The 16,070-nt window shown below is 44.4% G+C and overlaps 1 protein-coding gene across 3 annotated transcripts in view; it reads right to left on the bottom strand.

Moving 5' to 3' along the window:
- The window catches only part of LOC141257725 (interferon-induced, double-stranded RNA-activated protein kinase-like), a 151,110-nt gene that overhangs the window by 51,705 nt on the left and 83,335 nt on the right, over positions 1 to 16,070 (bottom strand). For all 3 annotated transcript variants that reach the window (XM_073672621.1, XM_073672622.1, XM_073672624.1), the window contains exons 11-15: positions 8,445 to 8,514; positions 7,590 to 7,645; positions 7,436 to 7,501; positions 5,582 to 5,647; positions 3,012 to 3,134 (exon numbers count right to left, since the gene is read on the bottom strand). In XM_073672621.1, the coding sequence (XP_073528722.1) occupies positions 3,012 to 3,134; positions 5,582 to 5,647; positions 7,436 to 7,501; positions 7,590 to 7,645; positions 8,445 to 8,514 (381 nt within the window). The remainder of the gene's footprint in view (positions 1 to 3,011; positions 3,135 to 5,581; positions 5,648 to 7,435; positions 7,502 to 7,589; positions 7,646 to 8,444; positions 8,515 to 16,070) is intronic.

Genomic DNA, 16,070 nt, shown 5'->3' with positions numbered 1-16,070 from the left:
CACACCCGTGACACAAGCACTGAGATGGGAAAGTGGGGGGATATCAGAGATAGTTTGATAATTTCATAGTCCCAACAGTGGTGAGACACTCAGCCAGATAAAACCAAAAAGGCATAAACACAGGAAAGCTATAAATGGCAGGTTGCGTTGTACCTATCTGCAACCTCTGCCATGCAGACAACCTGAAAAGATCAACACAAATAGCAGGGAATCATGAAGTGCTCTAAAATGTCCCGGTGGATGGCTGCGCTGACTTTGGTCTTGATAAAACACAGTGGACCTACACCAGCAGATGACATGGCCCCCCGAACCATCATTGATAATGGAAACTTCACACTAGACCTCAAGCAGCTTGGATTGTGTGCCTCTCCACTCTTCCTCCAGACTCTGGGACCTTGATTTCCAAATGAAATGAAAAATTTACTTTCATCTGAAAACAACACCCAGGTAAGACGCTTCTGGCGTCTATTGGTCATGAGTGGCTTGGCACAAGAAATGCGACACTTGTAACCCATGTCCTGGATACGTCTGTGTGTGGTGGCTCTTGAAGCAATGACTCCAGCAGCAGTCCACTCCTTGTGAATCTCCCCCAAATTTTTGAATGGCCTTTTCTTAACAATCCTTTCAAGGCTGCGGTTATCGCGGTTGCTTGTGCACCTTTTTCTACCACACTTTTTCCTTCCACTCAACTTCCCATTAATGTGCTGGGATACAGCACTCTGTGAACAGCCATCTTCTTTAGCAATGACCTTTTGTGGCTTACCCTCCTTGTGGAGTGTGTCAATGACTGCCTCCTGGACATCAGTCAAGTCAGCAGTCTTCCCCATGATTGTGGAGCCTACTGAAACAGACTAAGGGACCTTTTTAAACACGTAGGAAGCCTTTGCAGGTGTTTTTTGTTAATTATTCTAATTTACTGAGATAATGACTTTGGTGTTTTCATTGGCTGTAAGCCATAATCATCAACATTAACAGAAATAAACACTTGAAATAGTATCTATAGATCATTAGGATTCCACTAAGTTAAAATACAGCAATAAATAGCAAATAAATATATACCAATCAGCCATAACATTAAAACCTCTATGTCCCCCGCGCACCACCAAAACTTCGGTGACCCATCGAGGCATCCACTTCACAAGACGTGTGAAGGTATCTTGTGGTATTTGGAACCGAGAAATTAGCAGGTTTTCTGGTCATGTAATTTGTAGAGTGGCCTCCCAGCATAGGACGTTTCCCAGATATCTTATAGATACTTGATGAGATTGAGATCTGAGGAATTTGGAGGCCAACTTAAGACTTTGAACTCTTTTTCATGTTTCCCCCATTTTTTAGAAACGTTTTTGCAGTTTGTCAGAACGCATTATCCTAATTACCATAGCTATTAGGTATATTCTTGCTTTAGGGGCTTTACCTGGCCTGCAACAATATTTATGTAGTGGCAAAGTACCAATCAGATGCCTGCCAGGAGCCAAGGTCTCCCAGAAAAAAACTGTCCCCATTAGTTTGCCTTCTTCCTATAATGCATTCTAATGCCATCTATTTCCCAGGTAAGCGACACACAAGCACCTGGCAGGCCACATGACTCATCAGACCAGGCTACCACCTTCCATAGCTCCATTGTTTAGTTTTAATCCTTTGATGCCCCCTGTGGGCACATTTGGCACTGAACAGGTATTAGCTTTGGCACTCTAACTGGTCAGTGGCTATGTAGCCCCATAGACTCAATAACCCTAATGGTCCTGGTCATCAGTTCTCTGATTGTGGCCCACCCATATTTAGAGGTTCCTAATCACGGCATACCGAGCCCACTTGTGTGGCTACCTAGCCATTCATTCGCTACCTTAGCAGACAGAACAATCACCTATCAAATATGTATGGCATCTCTTATGGGAATGCCCCTTTAATATATTTGAGAGCAAGAAAATTAAACAAAAGAAGCATAAAAAAAATATTTGAGTAGAGTCTACTCATTGTGGGGTCACATTTCTTCTATCCACATGAGCCACAAACGAATAAAAAAAGGAGAAAAATTTGAGAATTTTTGTGATTTGAAAAAAATTCACAACTAAGGCAGAGGAAGGTCGGGCACCCCATGGGAATCCTATAACACACACATGTAAAAGAGCACTTGACAGTAACAGTCAGGCACCCCCTTATTCTTCACATCACACTATATATCCCCCCTCACACACAGCACTTTTTATGTATGGTTCCTATATTAATAGACTGCCCCCTCTTTCTTACAGACTGCTCCTAGGATTCCTCTTCACTCATAAACTGGTGCCTTTGGTCCCCTGTGTCACAGACTGCTTCTCCCACTCATCAACTGCTTTTCATTGTCCTTCCTCTCTCACATAATAATGTTTCTCATGGTCCCCACTCGCCACAGACTTCTTCACATAGTCACCCCACTCAAAGACTTTTCCTTGTGGTCTTTCCTCTCTCAGTCCACATTCCAGCTGCCATATGTAATTCAGATCCCCAACCAGATCTTTAAATTATTTCAGGTGCACACCTGTCCACTATTGGAAAACCCCTGCTTAATCAATTATGGACCCCAATTAAAATAAAAATAATGGCCTCTTAGTTGTAGTGAATGGAAATCTTAAAGGAGTATTCCCATCTCCAAGATCCTATCCCAATATGTAATAGATGTAATAATAATAGCATTAGCAAATTCTTCCTATTAGAAATGTAGTATAGTTGTTCTGATAAGCTATGTCGCTTACCCATATGCAAACATTGCAGTAGCTTAGGTATCCACGATTACGACCACTCATATAGTGACAGTTAGCTGGGATAGGATCTTGGAGATGGGAATACCCCTTTAAAGAGATCAATGGTTCTTGGATTTTCTTGAGTAGTTAAGCCTGCTCCAAACATGGAGGGTGCTGCCCACAATTGTAGCGTTTGGAGCAAGCAATAGATTTATATATAATTAGACAAATTAAAATATACATTGTGTGATATTATGTTGGCAACAATGTGCATTTATTGAAAACACTTACTCTGAACGCCTCTTTACTTTTTTGACGACATAATATTTTTGATCAAGCATTTTTCTTGCTTTGTATACTGTTCCATATCCTCCAGAATCGAGCTTTGTAATATTGTCAAAATACTGTAAAAAGCTGGAAAATAGAATTTATCACAAATAACTGCATGGTGTAAAAAAAAAAAAACATATTAAAGGGAATCTGTCACCCCCTGACACTTATCTGACCTCTAATATGGGCATACAGGTGATAGAAATGTAAATCTATACCTACCTGTATGCCCCATATTAGAGGTCTTGTTGCTGTGAAATGTCTTTTTATTCAAGTAAAGTTTCTGATATCTTCCCGTCCCGGGGCCCGCAAGAAATCCTGCCTCCTGTGGGAATTAAAATGTTTCCCCCCTCCCCTGCATGTCACAGTGTCCTGTGACGTGGTCAAATCCCGCACCTGCGCACTTCACTTTTTACAGAAGGCGCACACGTACTGTGTATTATGCAGTCATAGTACTGCAGTACTATGACCTAAGATGGGAGGAAGAAGTGCGCCTTCTGTAAAAAGTGAAGTGCACATGTGCGGCATTTTGGCCACAGCAACTGCACTTCATAGGGCACTGTGACGTGCAGGGGAGGGGGGAAACATTATAATTTCCACAGAAGGTGGGGATTTCTTGAGGGCCGCGGGACGGGAACGCATCACGAACTTGTATGAATAAAAATACATTTCACAGCAACAAGACCTCTAATATGAGACATACAGGTAGGTATAGATTTACATTTCTATCACCTGTATGCCAATATTAGAGATCAGATAAGTACCAGGGGGTGACAGATTCCCTTTCAAGTGAATCTGGGGTCAGACCTGCGCCCCTCATTCTAATGCGGTTACAAGCTATATATTGCATATATGCCTGGCACACCTTATATACAGAACTGTACAGAGCTCTGGTTGTATGCTAATGAGCACTGAGCATCACAGAAGCACCCAAGCACCGCACCTGATGAGAGCCGTGTAATGTCGCCCTCTGGCTTTGATTGATGTGCATTATATCCCCTACATTATGTATACAACTTTGGAAATCTAGCAGTAGTAGTGCTATTAATCCGACCATTCTATGCACAGGAGAGAATTGAGTACACTGCACTGAATGAGAAAGTGAATTGTGCATACGCCGGTCTCATCAGAAGACCACGACTTTTGGAAAACTGCATGAATGACGTAGGGAACATCATAAGCTCTCATTCTTCGGCTAGACTCATGAAATGCTCATGTTAATATCAGGATTATATGATCATTCTGAAATGGCTAACAGAACTAATAACATCTTCCTATTTGGTTTGTATTGTGAGATCTTGTGACACATCAGTTTTAAAAAAAACATCATTCACTAAATTTTTCATGTTGAGCTGACCCAGGATGTAATAGCGCCTGCAGAGTTAAATAAAGTTGTTATTTTTAGTTTCATTTCGCCTCTCTGTTGTGGAGAGATTAGCAATCAAAGTATTTGGCACCTAATGTGTTAATTCCTATTAAGTCCAAGTGGGTGTTATCAGATAGTTTTCACTAGGGGCGTATTCTTCTTCACCCTGGGTATAAGGTTGGTCAATCATAAGTAGGCAGCAACACTCAAGTGAAAAATAACACGCCCCTACCACAGCTTAAAACAGGTTTCTCAGTGAATAAATAAATAATAAATGTTATTTCTATAACGCCAACATATTCCGCAGTACTTTACAATTAAGTGGGGACATGTACAGACGATAAGGACATTAAAAAGTAACACAAAGTTCAAGTTACAGGAGGAGTAAGGGAGCTGCTCGCAGGCTCACAATCTATAAGGAAATAGGGAAACACAATAGGTAAAAAGTGCTCGTCATGTGTGGTCCAGCTATCAATATCATAAATAGGACATTTCAAATAAGCTGAATGATCCGGTAATCAGCCAGTATCTGTGTAAGTACAGTTGTCATGTGCTATTGGGTGCAAGGAGGATATGAAGTCGAATAGGAGATGAATACGAGGGACCAGATTCTGAGGAAAATGTAAAAAGCGGAAACAGGGAAGAGTTACTGTAGATTAGTGAAGTGAGGTGATAAGGTTTTCTAAGGAAATGTGTTTTTAAAATACACTTATAAAATGAGTTGGCTAGGAATTAATCGGATTGTCTGGGGTAGTGCATTCCAGAAAACTGGGGCAGCACGAGAGTAGTATTGGAGATGGAACTGGGAGGTTCAAATTATGGAGGATGTTAGTCTTTGATCAGTTGCAGAACGGAGAACACAGGTAGGGTGACTGATGCTTTATGACAACAAGATTCTGCTCAGCTTTCATGTTGTCCTAAATCAGCTGAGTGGAGCTCAGAAGAAGAAAGATAAAGACTTATAAACTCTCACACCAAAACCAGTGCAGAGAGCAGCTCAGAGGCTATAGAAGACAAATGGGGAAGTGTTTTTTGTGAAATCCAATTGCAAAAATGTTTAAACAAAAATACATGCATATAGGAAAAAATGCCCCAAAGATGTCCACACACTTTGGTCATACATAAAGTACACAAAAGATTTTGACAAACATATCATTTAACTTACATTTTGTCAGTGGTCACATCATGTTCCGGCTCAAGGTTTGTGAACTTGGCTGCTAACTCAATACATCTAAAAGAAAATAAAACATTTCTATAAGTAGGTTTAAGAGGAGTGAAATAGCAAAAAATGAGATCATGATACACTGTCATGGGGGAGGGAGTCTGCTGCTGGCACTGTTACAGGGGTAATGTCCCCCAATTCTGTATCAATATTCCCCATCCTGGTATATATGGCCCCCCCTTCCTGTTATACGTGGCTCCCATTCCCATCCTGGTATACATTGTCCCCCATCCTGGTATGTATTGAACCCTCTTCCCCATCCTGGTATGCACTTCACCCTCATCCCCATCCTGGTATGCATTGCACCCTCATCCCCATCCCGTTATGGACTGCATCCTCATCACCATCCTGGTATGCACTGCACCCTCATCCCCATCCTGGTATGCACTGCACCCTCATCACCATCCTGGTATGCATTGCACCCTCATCCCCATCCCGTTATGCACTGCATCCTAATCACTATCCTGGTATGCATTTTACCCTCATCCCCATCCTGGTATGCACTGCACCCTCATTACCATCCTAGTATGCATTGCACCCTCATCACCATCCTGGTATGCATTGCACCCTCAACCCCATCCTGGTATGCATGGCACCTGCACCCCCAGCCTGGCATGCATGGCACCTCCATCACCATGCACACAAAAAAATAAAAGGATTCTACTCACCTTCCTTCCCTCTGCTCCAGCGCTGCGTCCTGTTCTGCTGCCAGCAGCTGATCTCAGCATGTGAGCCGCTCATGACGTCACTGCCATGCGCCCTCAGACGTTGAAATCAGCTGCCGAAATAGTCACTGCTCCCCATGCCCGGACTATGGACGTGGGGAGCAGTGACTATTCACTCTCCCTAATAGTGGGCGCACAGTGTCAGCCCAGCTGCAGCTCCTGCCGCAGCCGGGCGATCACGTGTGCCCGCTATTAAAAAGCATGAATATTCACTACTCCCCACGCCCATGGGAGTGGGGAGTAATGAATATTCATGCTCTTTAATAGCGGGCACACGTGACCACTGAGCCGCTGTAGAAAGCCGGCGGCTGGGCTGACACTATGCGCGCTGTTAAGGAGAATGAATATTCAGTGCCCATGGGCGTGGGGAGCAGTGAATATTCATTTTCTTTTAACAGCAGGCACATGCAAGAGCTGCAGCCGCCTGCTGCTGCCTCCAGTGCCCCGCTCCTCCGCTGCTGCCGCTCCCTGCTCATCCACAGCAACAAGTATACATTCTGACTATAAGACGACCACCCACTTTCCTCCAAAATTTTGGAGGAAAAAAGTGAGTCTTATAGTCCGAAAAATACGGTAGATTAGTGAAGTGAGGTGATAAGGTTTTCTAAAGAGATGTGTTTTTAAAATACACTTAAAAATGTTGCGGCTAAGAATTAATCGGATTGTCCGGGGTAGTGCATTCCAGAAAACTGGGGCAGCACGAGAGTAGTATCGGAGATGAAAGTGGGAGGTTCGGATTATGGAGAATGTTAGTCTTAGAGAGAACAAGAGTAGGATGACTGATGCTTTATGACAACAAGGTTCTGCTCAGCTTTCATGTTGTCCTAAATCAGCTGAGAGGAGCTCAGAAGAAGAAAGATAAAGACTTATAAACTCTCCCACCAAAACCAGTGCACAGAGCAGCTCAGAGGCTATAGAAGACAAATCGGGACGTGCTTTTTGTGAAATCCAATTGCAAAAATGTTTAAACAAAAATACATGCATATAGGAAAAAATTCCCCAAAGATGTCCACACACTTTGGCCATAAATAAAGTACACAAACGATTATGACAAACATATCATTTAACTTACATTTTGTCAGTGGTCACATCATGTGCCGGCTCAGGGTTTGTGAACTTGGGTGCTAACTCAATACGTCTAAAAGAAAATAAAACATTTCTATAATAATATATGGAAAATTTGGTTAACTACTTAGTTAATTTAAAAAAAGACGAGGTGGGCTTACCTTATGGGTCTGACTGGTCCTGATGGAGTCTCACAGGCTGACGAGCGAAATGTGATCTAAATAAAATAAGAGTATATATATGTATATACTGTGGGAAAGCCAGTTAGGACAGGGTTAAAACCTAGCACTGGAGGTCCTTATTAAGTGCACCTTGCTAGCTAGGTCTAGAGCCAGGCTCGGTGCAAAGTTGTTGGTCAGTCAGCTGAGCAGAGTGAATTGGTGATGGAGCTACAATGAGACAAGCCAGAATCTCTCTGAGAGGAGACTGCACAGGCCGTGTGCACCAGACTGCACGTATCACGGGTTGCTATGGACAATAGCCATTTTGGGCAACATGTGGAAGCTGCAGTTTCTTCATTGTGGCAGAGCCACCTTAGAGGCAGTGCATGGATTGCTAACAGGTAAGATATCTTGTCTACCCAGAAAAGGGACTGTTTTTTCTTCCTTTGTTGTCATTCATTTGGAGCCAGGGTAGAGCGATTTGCTTTCATGTAAATGTTGCTAATGTTTATGCTGGAAATAAACATAAGACTGTTTTGCTCTAAAACCAAGTGCCTGTGTGAACCCGTACCGCTGCCAGGAAGGGTGAATCCCTACAATAAATATATAATTCATCATTTATAATGGATTAGGTTATGTGACAATCACCTGTTGGGGAGCATCTTCAGTGTTTTTTTTGTAAAAATGCTACATATTTTTGCTCTTTTTCAAATAGTTTTTTTGCTGTAAAAATCACGAAACTCCGTATAAACTTTGCATTTTTTGTTAAAGTTATAGACTTCTGTACTATATGTCTAAAAAAAAGCCTTGGGGGGAAAAAAAAAGTTCAAAAGTGAACGGCTGAAGAGACTATACCTGGGAATCACTGCTTTCTGACTGTGAAGGTTCTGTTTTCGGCTCGCATGAAGAAGAGTCGTCTTCAGAACTACAAGATAAGAAATACAAATTTGTATATTTCTGCTTAAGTAGAACAACCAGCACAGATTCGCTGAGCATGGGTTGACCAAATCCATTCCTTCCTCCCCCAAGAATTACACTCAAGTCAATATTTTTTGCATTTATTTTTGAAAATATCGGAATTTTGTCAAAATGTTTGAAAATTTTGCAATTTTCACATTTTTGTGCCCTTAAACCAGATAGTTATGTCACACAAAATAAATAACATTTACCACAAATCTACTTTACATCAGCACCATTTTTTAAACAATTTTTTTTTGTTAGGAAGTTATAACGGTTCATCGGCAATTCCTTATTTCTCCAACAAAATTTACAAAATCAATTTTTTTACGGACCACATCACATTTGAAGTGACTTTCAGAGGCTTATATGACAATAAATACCCAAAAGTGACACCATTTTAAAAACTGCACCCCTCAAAGTGCTCAAAACCACATACAAGAAGTTTATTAACTCTTCAGGTGCTTCACAGGAATTAAAGCAATGTGGAAGCAAAAAATGAAAACTTTTATTTTTTCCTAGAAAAATGTTGCTTTAGCCCCAATGTTTTATTTTCACAAGAATAACTGTTAGAACCCTCCTGTTAGTTTTTTTCTATTTTGTGGTCACGTGACCTGCTGCCTATTTATTCCAGCTCCTCCCTTCTGGCTTTGCTGGACTTCAGTGTTACTTTGACTCTTAATCTAGCCAGGTGCTTTGTACCTATCTCTATAGTTTGCTTGGTCCTTGGACCTCTAAGTATTTTTGTCTGTTTGTCTTTTTGCTCCGCTACAACTTCTGCTAGGAGGTGTCCAATATTGTCCCAGTCCTTAGTACTTTTAGGGACCCTTCCCTTATATCTATAGGTCTGCATTCAGACTAGTTGAGGACGAAGGCAGGTCTGTTCACAAGGAACAGGTTGCCCGCTGCATCGTAGGGAATCAGCTTAGTCCTATTGTAGGGACAGTTTTCCTATCTTTCCTTAGTTCTTGTAGCAGATCATAACAGTAAGTCCAGCCCAAAACCGAAGGTAGGACTGCCTGATTTTTTTATGGCAAGCAACAAGATTTTTTTTCCTTTAAAAATGCTTGTTTGTTGTATTTTCGTTTGAGACCCAGGTCCTCTGGGAATGAATCACAGCGCATTGGGTTTATCATGTCACTTTTGCGCAAGGAACCACAGGGATGGGCCTTTTCTCTCCAACCTAATGATCCATGTTTTAGATCAGTGGAAGATTTTTTTTCTGCTATGGGCTTGTTGTATGACGATCCTGATCGAGTCTCTTCTGCTGAGACACAACTGAGACGTTTAAAGCAGGGGTCAGGGGATGTTGAAAATTATTGTACACACTTCAGAAGGGGGTCTTCTGAAGTGAGATGGAATGATTCGGCGTTAAAATGTTTGTTTCTTGCTGGTCTAAGTGAAAGGGTTAAGGATCTGCTGATTGCTTTCCCTGCACCTGGAAACTTGCAAGAAGCCATGCAATTAGCTATACGGGTGGACAGGAGACTGCGTGCCAGGGTTAATGAGGAGAAAACTCCTGCTATGGCAGCTCCTAGTCATCAGAGGGTCTGCTCGGACGACGGAGAACCGATGGAGATTGGGGCGATGCCACTCCGCTCTCAGGAAAAAGACCGCAGGTTTTCCAAGGGATTGTGTTTTTATTGTGGTAAATCTGACCATTTTGTTAAGAACTGTGAGCTTCTGTTAAACAAAGAAAAAAAAAAGGTCAGTTATGCCCGTATTGCTTGTTTAAACTCTAAGGGAGTATTTGTTTCAGGGAGTACCTCATTGCAGGAGGAGTTGATTGAATTTCAGGTATTTGTGGATTGTGGTTCTACACTGAATGTGATTGATAAGGGATTTTTGGAAAAACTTAAATTGGAACCTAAACCTTTGTCATCTCCTATTTCTGTGGTTGCTGTTGATAACACTCCTTTGAAATGTGTTACTCACAAGGTTTTTGAATTTCCCCTCACTATTAATGGTATTCACGAAGAGAATTTGGATTTAGTGGTATTAAATAATTTACCTTCTCCAGTAGTGTTAGGTTTGCCTTGGTTAAAACTGCACAATCCTTTACTGGACTGGTCTACTAATGAGATTAAATCTTGGAGTCCTAAGTGTTATGATAAATGTTGTAACGGTCGCATTGCTGCTGTGGAAAGAGGGGAATTACCTGTACCTATTCAGGATTTTTGGAAGTTTTTTTCAGACGAGGAGTCGCAAATTCTACCTCCTCATAGGGACTATGATTGCACCATTGAGTTCCTGGAGCTACTCTCCCCAAGAGTCGCTTATTTAATCTTACTATCCCTGAAAGAAAAGCCTTGGAGGAATACATACAGACGAGCTTGGTTGCTGGTCACATTAGACCTTCTAAGTCACCTGTGGCTGTTTGATTTTTTTTTGTAAAAAAAAAAAGACGGCGGTTGACGTCCATGTCTGGACTTTCGAGAAATTAATAAAATTACCGTACGCAATTCCTACCCACTGCCGTTAATTCCTGATCTCCGGGGGGCATACAATTTGTTGCGAATGAAGGACGGTGATGAATGGAAGACTGTTTTTAACACTCCGGTGGGTCATTTTGAGAATCTGGTTATGCCTTTTGGTCTTACCAATGCACCAGCGTTTTTTCAGAACCTTATTAATGACATCCTGAGACCTTTGATTGGTAAGAATGCGGTGGTGTATTTGGATGACATTTTGATTTATTCGCCAGATCTGGAGTCTCATTGGCAGAGCGTACGTGAGGTATTGCAGTTATTAAGTGACAATTCACTTTTTGCTAAGCTGGAGAAATGCGAGTTCACTGTGCAGAGAATTAGTTTTTTGGGCTACATTATCTCCAGCGAGGGCTTTGAGATGGACCCGGTGAAGGTTCAGGCTGTGCAGGAATGGCCTAGGCCTATTGGTTTAAAATCGATACAGAGATTTTTGGGTTTCGTCAATTATTACAGAAAATTCATTAAGAATCTATATACAGTGGGTACAGAAAGTATTCAAACCCCTTTAAATTTTTCGCTCTTTGTTTCATTGCAGCCATTTGGTAAATTTTAAAAAGTTCATTTTTTTTCTCATTAAAGTACACTCTGCGCCCCATCTTGACTGAAAAAAAACAGAAATGTAGAAATTTTTGCAAATTTATTAAAAAAGAAAAACTGAAATATCACATGGGCATAAGTATTCAGACCCTTTGCTCAGACACTCATATTTAAGTCACATGCTGTCCATTTCCTTGTGATCCTCCTTGAGATGGTTCTACTTCTTCATTGGAGTCCAGCTGTGTTTAATTAAACTGATAGGACTTGATTTGGAAAGGCCCACACCTGTCTATATAAGACCTCACAGCTCACAGTGCATGTCAGACCAAATGAGAATTATGAGCTCAAAGGAACTGCCTAAGGAGCTCAGAGACAGAATTGTGGCAAGGCACAGATCTGGCCAAGGTTACAAAAGAATTTCTGCATTACTCAAAGTTCCTAAGAGCACAGTGGCCTCCATAATCCTTAAATGGAAGAAGTTTGGGACCACCAGAAGTCTTCCTAGACCTGGCCATCCAGCCAAACTGAGCAATCGTGGGAGAAGAGCTCTGGTGAGAGAGGTAAAGAAGAACCCCAAGATCACTGTAGCTGAGCTCCAGAGATGCAGTAGGGAGATGGGAGAAAGTTCCACATCGTTAACTACCACTGCAGCCCTCCACCAGTCGGGCCTTTATGGCAGAGTGGCCTGACGGAAGCCTCTCCTCAGTGCAAGACATATGAAAGCCCGCATAGTGTTTGCTTAAAAACACATGAAGGACTCCCAGACTATGAGAAATAAGATTCTCTGGTCTGATGAGACGAAGATAGAACTTTTTGGTGATAATTCTAAGCGGTATGTGTGGAGAAAACCAGGCACTGCTCATCACCTGCCCAATACAATCACAACAGTGAAACATGGTGGTGGCAGCATCATGCTATGGGGGTGTTTTTCAGCTACAGTGACAGGACTACTTGTTGCAATTGAAGGAAACATGAATGCAGCCAAGTACAGAGATATCCTGGATGAAAACCTCTTCCAGAGTGCCCTGGACCTCAGATTTGGTCGAAGGTTCACCTTCCAACAAGACAACGACCCTAAGCACACATCTAAAATAACAAAGGAGTTGCTTCAGAACAACTGTGTGACCATTCTTGACTGGCCCAGCCAGAGGCCTGACCTAAACCCAATTGAGCATCTCTGGAGAGACCTGAAAATGGCTGTCCACTAACGTTCACCATCCAACCTGACGGAACTGGAGAGGATCTGCAAGGAAGAATGGCAGAGGATCCCCAAATCCAGGTGTGAAAAACTTGTTGCATCATTCCCAAGAAGACTTATGGCTGCACTAGCTCAAAAGGGTGTTTCTACTCAATACTGAGCAAAGCGTCTGAATACTTATGACTATGTGATATTTCAGTTTTTTTTTTTTAATAAATTTGCAAAAATTTCTACATTTCTGTTTTTTTTCAGTCAAGATGGGGTGCAGAGTGTACTGTAATGAGAAAAAATATGAACTTTTTAGAATTTACCAAATGGCTGCAATGAAGCAAAGAGTAAAAAATTTAAAGGGGTCTGAATACTTTCCGCACCCACTGTATATAATCGTCTTATCCCATCTGTCTGTCTGTCTGTGTGTCTGTCTGTCCAGGAAATCCCGCGTCGCTCATTGGTCCGGCAGCGGCCAATCAGCGCCGCGGGATTTCTGAAAAAAGATGGCGGCCGTTAGCGGCTCAACTGCGGGACGGAGCTTAGCGGCGATGCAGCCGGGAGATGAGCGCCGCGAGGCGCTCATCTCCCGGCCAGCAACAGCAGAAGGAACCCGACCGCCGGACCCATCTGCGGAACGAAGATGCAGCCGGGAGATGAGCGGCGCGAGGCGCTCATCTCCCGGCCGGTATCAGCGGAAGGACCGCCGGCGCCGCTGACCTCCATGCGGAAGGGAGGACCAGGGAGCGGCGCTGCGGGTCGGGATACTTCTGCTGCGAGCGCCCGCTATGTCCCGGGTTCTCGCAGCGTAAGTAGCCGCACAGGCAATCGATGATCTTAGCGCAAAACTTAAACACCGCTGTGCTGATTGGTCGCCGACGCCGCCCGCGACCAATCACCGATTTGGGCGCCACATTTAAATATCGGCCGCGACCAATCAGCACAGCGGTGTTTAAATGTGGAGCCAAGATCGGTGATTGGTCGCGACCGATATTTAAATTTGGCGCCCAAATCGGTGATTGGTCGCGGGCAGCGTCCGCGACCAATCAGCACAGTAGTGTTTCACTTTGGCCGCAAGATCAGTGATTGGTCGCGGGCCAAGTCCGCGACCAATCAACGATTTGTGCGGCACATTTAAATACCGGCCGCGACCAATTGGATGTCAGCGCCGCTCCCCGGTCCTCCCTTCACGCCCTAGCCGCATGGATGTCAGCGGCGCTGCCTGTGCGGATGCTTCCGCTCCGAGAACCCGGGACATGAGCGGGCGCTCGGAGCAGCAGTATCCCGACCCGCAGCGCCGCTCCCCGGTCCTCCCTTCACACCCTAGCCGCTGATGTCCCCACAGTATCCGCATGGTGTTACAAAGATCCGGACATTTGTGTTACAAATCGCTGATTGGTCGCTGGCGCTGCCCGCGACCAATCACCAATTTTGGCGCCAAATTTAAATATCGGCCGCGACCAATCACCGATCTTGGCTCCACATTTAAACACCGCTGTACTGATTGGTCGCGGACGCTATTTAAATGTGCCGCCAAAATCGGTGATTGGTCGCGCCCAGCGTCGGCGGCCAATCAGTACAGCGGTGTTTAAATGTGGAGCCAAGATCGGTGATTGGTCGCGGCCGATATTTAAATTTGGCGCCAAAATCGGTGATTGGTCGCGGGCAGCGCCAGCGACCAATCAGCGATTTTTAACACAAATGTCCGGACCTTTGTAACACCATGCGGATACTGTGGGGACATCAGCGGCTAGGGTGTGAAGGGAGGACCGGGGAGCGGCGCTGCGGGTCGGGATACTTCTGCTGCGAGCAGTCGCTCATGTCCCGGGTTCTCGCAATGGAAGTATCCGCACAGGCAGCGGCGCTCCCCGGTCCTCACTAATACGAATCCGCTCCCCGCTCCTCACCAATACGATTCGCTGATTGGTCGCGCTCTCCGCACGCGACCAATCAGTGATATTGGCGCTAAAGTTAAACACCGCTCTGCTGATTGGTCGCGGCCGCTGCAAGCGACCAATCACCGATTTCGGCGCCACATTTAAATAGCGGCCGTGACCAATCACCGATCTTGCCGCCACATTTAAACACTGCTGTGCTAACTGGTCGCGGACGCCAGCCGCGACCAATCAGCGAGATTGGCGCCAAATTTAAACAACGCTCTGCTGATTGGTTGAGGCCGCCGGCCGCGACTAATCAGCGATTTTGGCGCCAAATTTAAACAACGCTCTGCTGATTGGTTGAGGCCACCGGCCGCGACCAATCAGCAGTATTGTCGCCAAATTTAAACATCTCTTTGCTGATTGGTCGCGGTCGCGACTAATCAGCGATTTTGGTGCCAAATTTAAACACGCTCTCCTGTCCTCACTAACACGGTTCGCTGATTGGTCGCGGCAGCGGCCCGCGACCAATCGGCAAATTTGGCGCAAAATTTAAACACCGCTCTGTTGAATGGTCGCGGCCGCCATCCGCGACCAATCAGCGAGATTGGCGCCAAATTTAAACAACGTTCTGCTGATTGGTCGCGGCTGGCGGCCTCGACCAATCAGCGAGATTGGCGTCAAATTTAAACAACGCTCTGCTGATTGGTTCAGGCCGCCGGCCACGACCAATCAGCAATTTTTGCGCCAAATTTAAACAACGCTCTGCTGATTGGTCGAGGCCGGCGACCAATCAGCGATTTTGGTGCCAAATTTAAACCCCGCTCTGCATCGCTCTGCTGATTGGTCACGGTCGCCGGCCGCGACCAATTAGCAGTATTGTCGCCAAATTTAAACACCTCTTTGCTGATTGGTCGCGGTCGTGACTAATCAGCGATTTTGGTGCCAAATTTAAACAACGCTCTGTTGATTGGTTGAGGCCGGCGACCGCGACCAATCAGCAGAGCGGGGTTTAAATTTGGCCCCAAAATCGCTAATTAGTCGCGGCTGACGGCCGCGATCAATCAGCAGATCGTTGTTTAAATTTTGCACCAAAATCGCTGATTGGTCGCGGCCAGCGGCCTCGACCAATCAGCGATTTTGGCGCCAAATTTAAACACCGTTCTGCTAATTGCGCCCGGTCGGCCGCATACATATTCTAGAATACCCGATGCGTTAGAATCGGGCCACCATCTAGTTTTTCTATAATTGTTAAGCCGCTGACCGATCTCACCAGGAAAGGTGCGGATACTGTCCAGTGCACTACTGAGGCCATTGAAGCTTTTGTGTATCTCAAGGAGAGGTTCAGTTCTGCCCCCATCCTTATGCAGCCTGATGAGACTAAGCCTTTTTTGGTCGAGGTTGATGCTTCTTCGGTGGGGGTCGGTGCAGTTTT

This window comes from Phyllobates terribilis, unplaced genomic scaffold, assembly GCF_046119375.1.
Source record: "Phyllobates terribilis strain yellow unplaced genomic scaffold, ASM4611937v1 Scaffold_3__8_contigs__length_932513732, whole genome shotgun sequence".
NCBI classification, from domain to species: Eukaryota; Metazoa; Chordata; class Amphibia; order Anura; family Dendrobatidae; genus Phyllobates; species Phyllobates terribilis.
The sequence above is the reverse complement of the archived record's forward strand: the minus strand, read 5'-3'. Positions and strand labels throughout refer to the sequence as shown.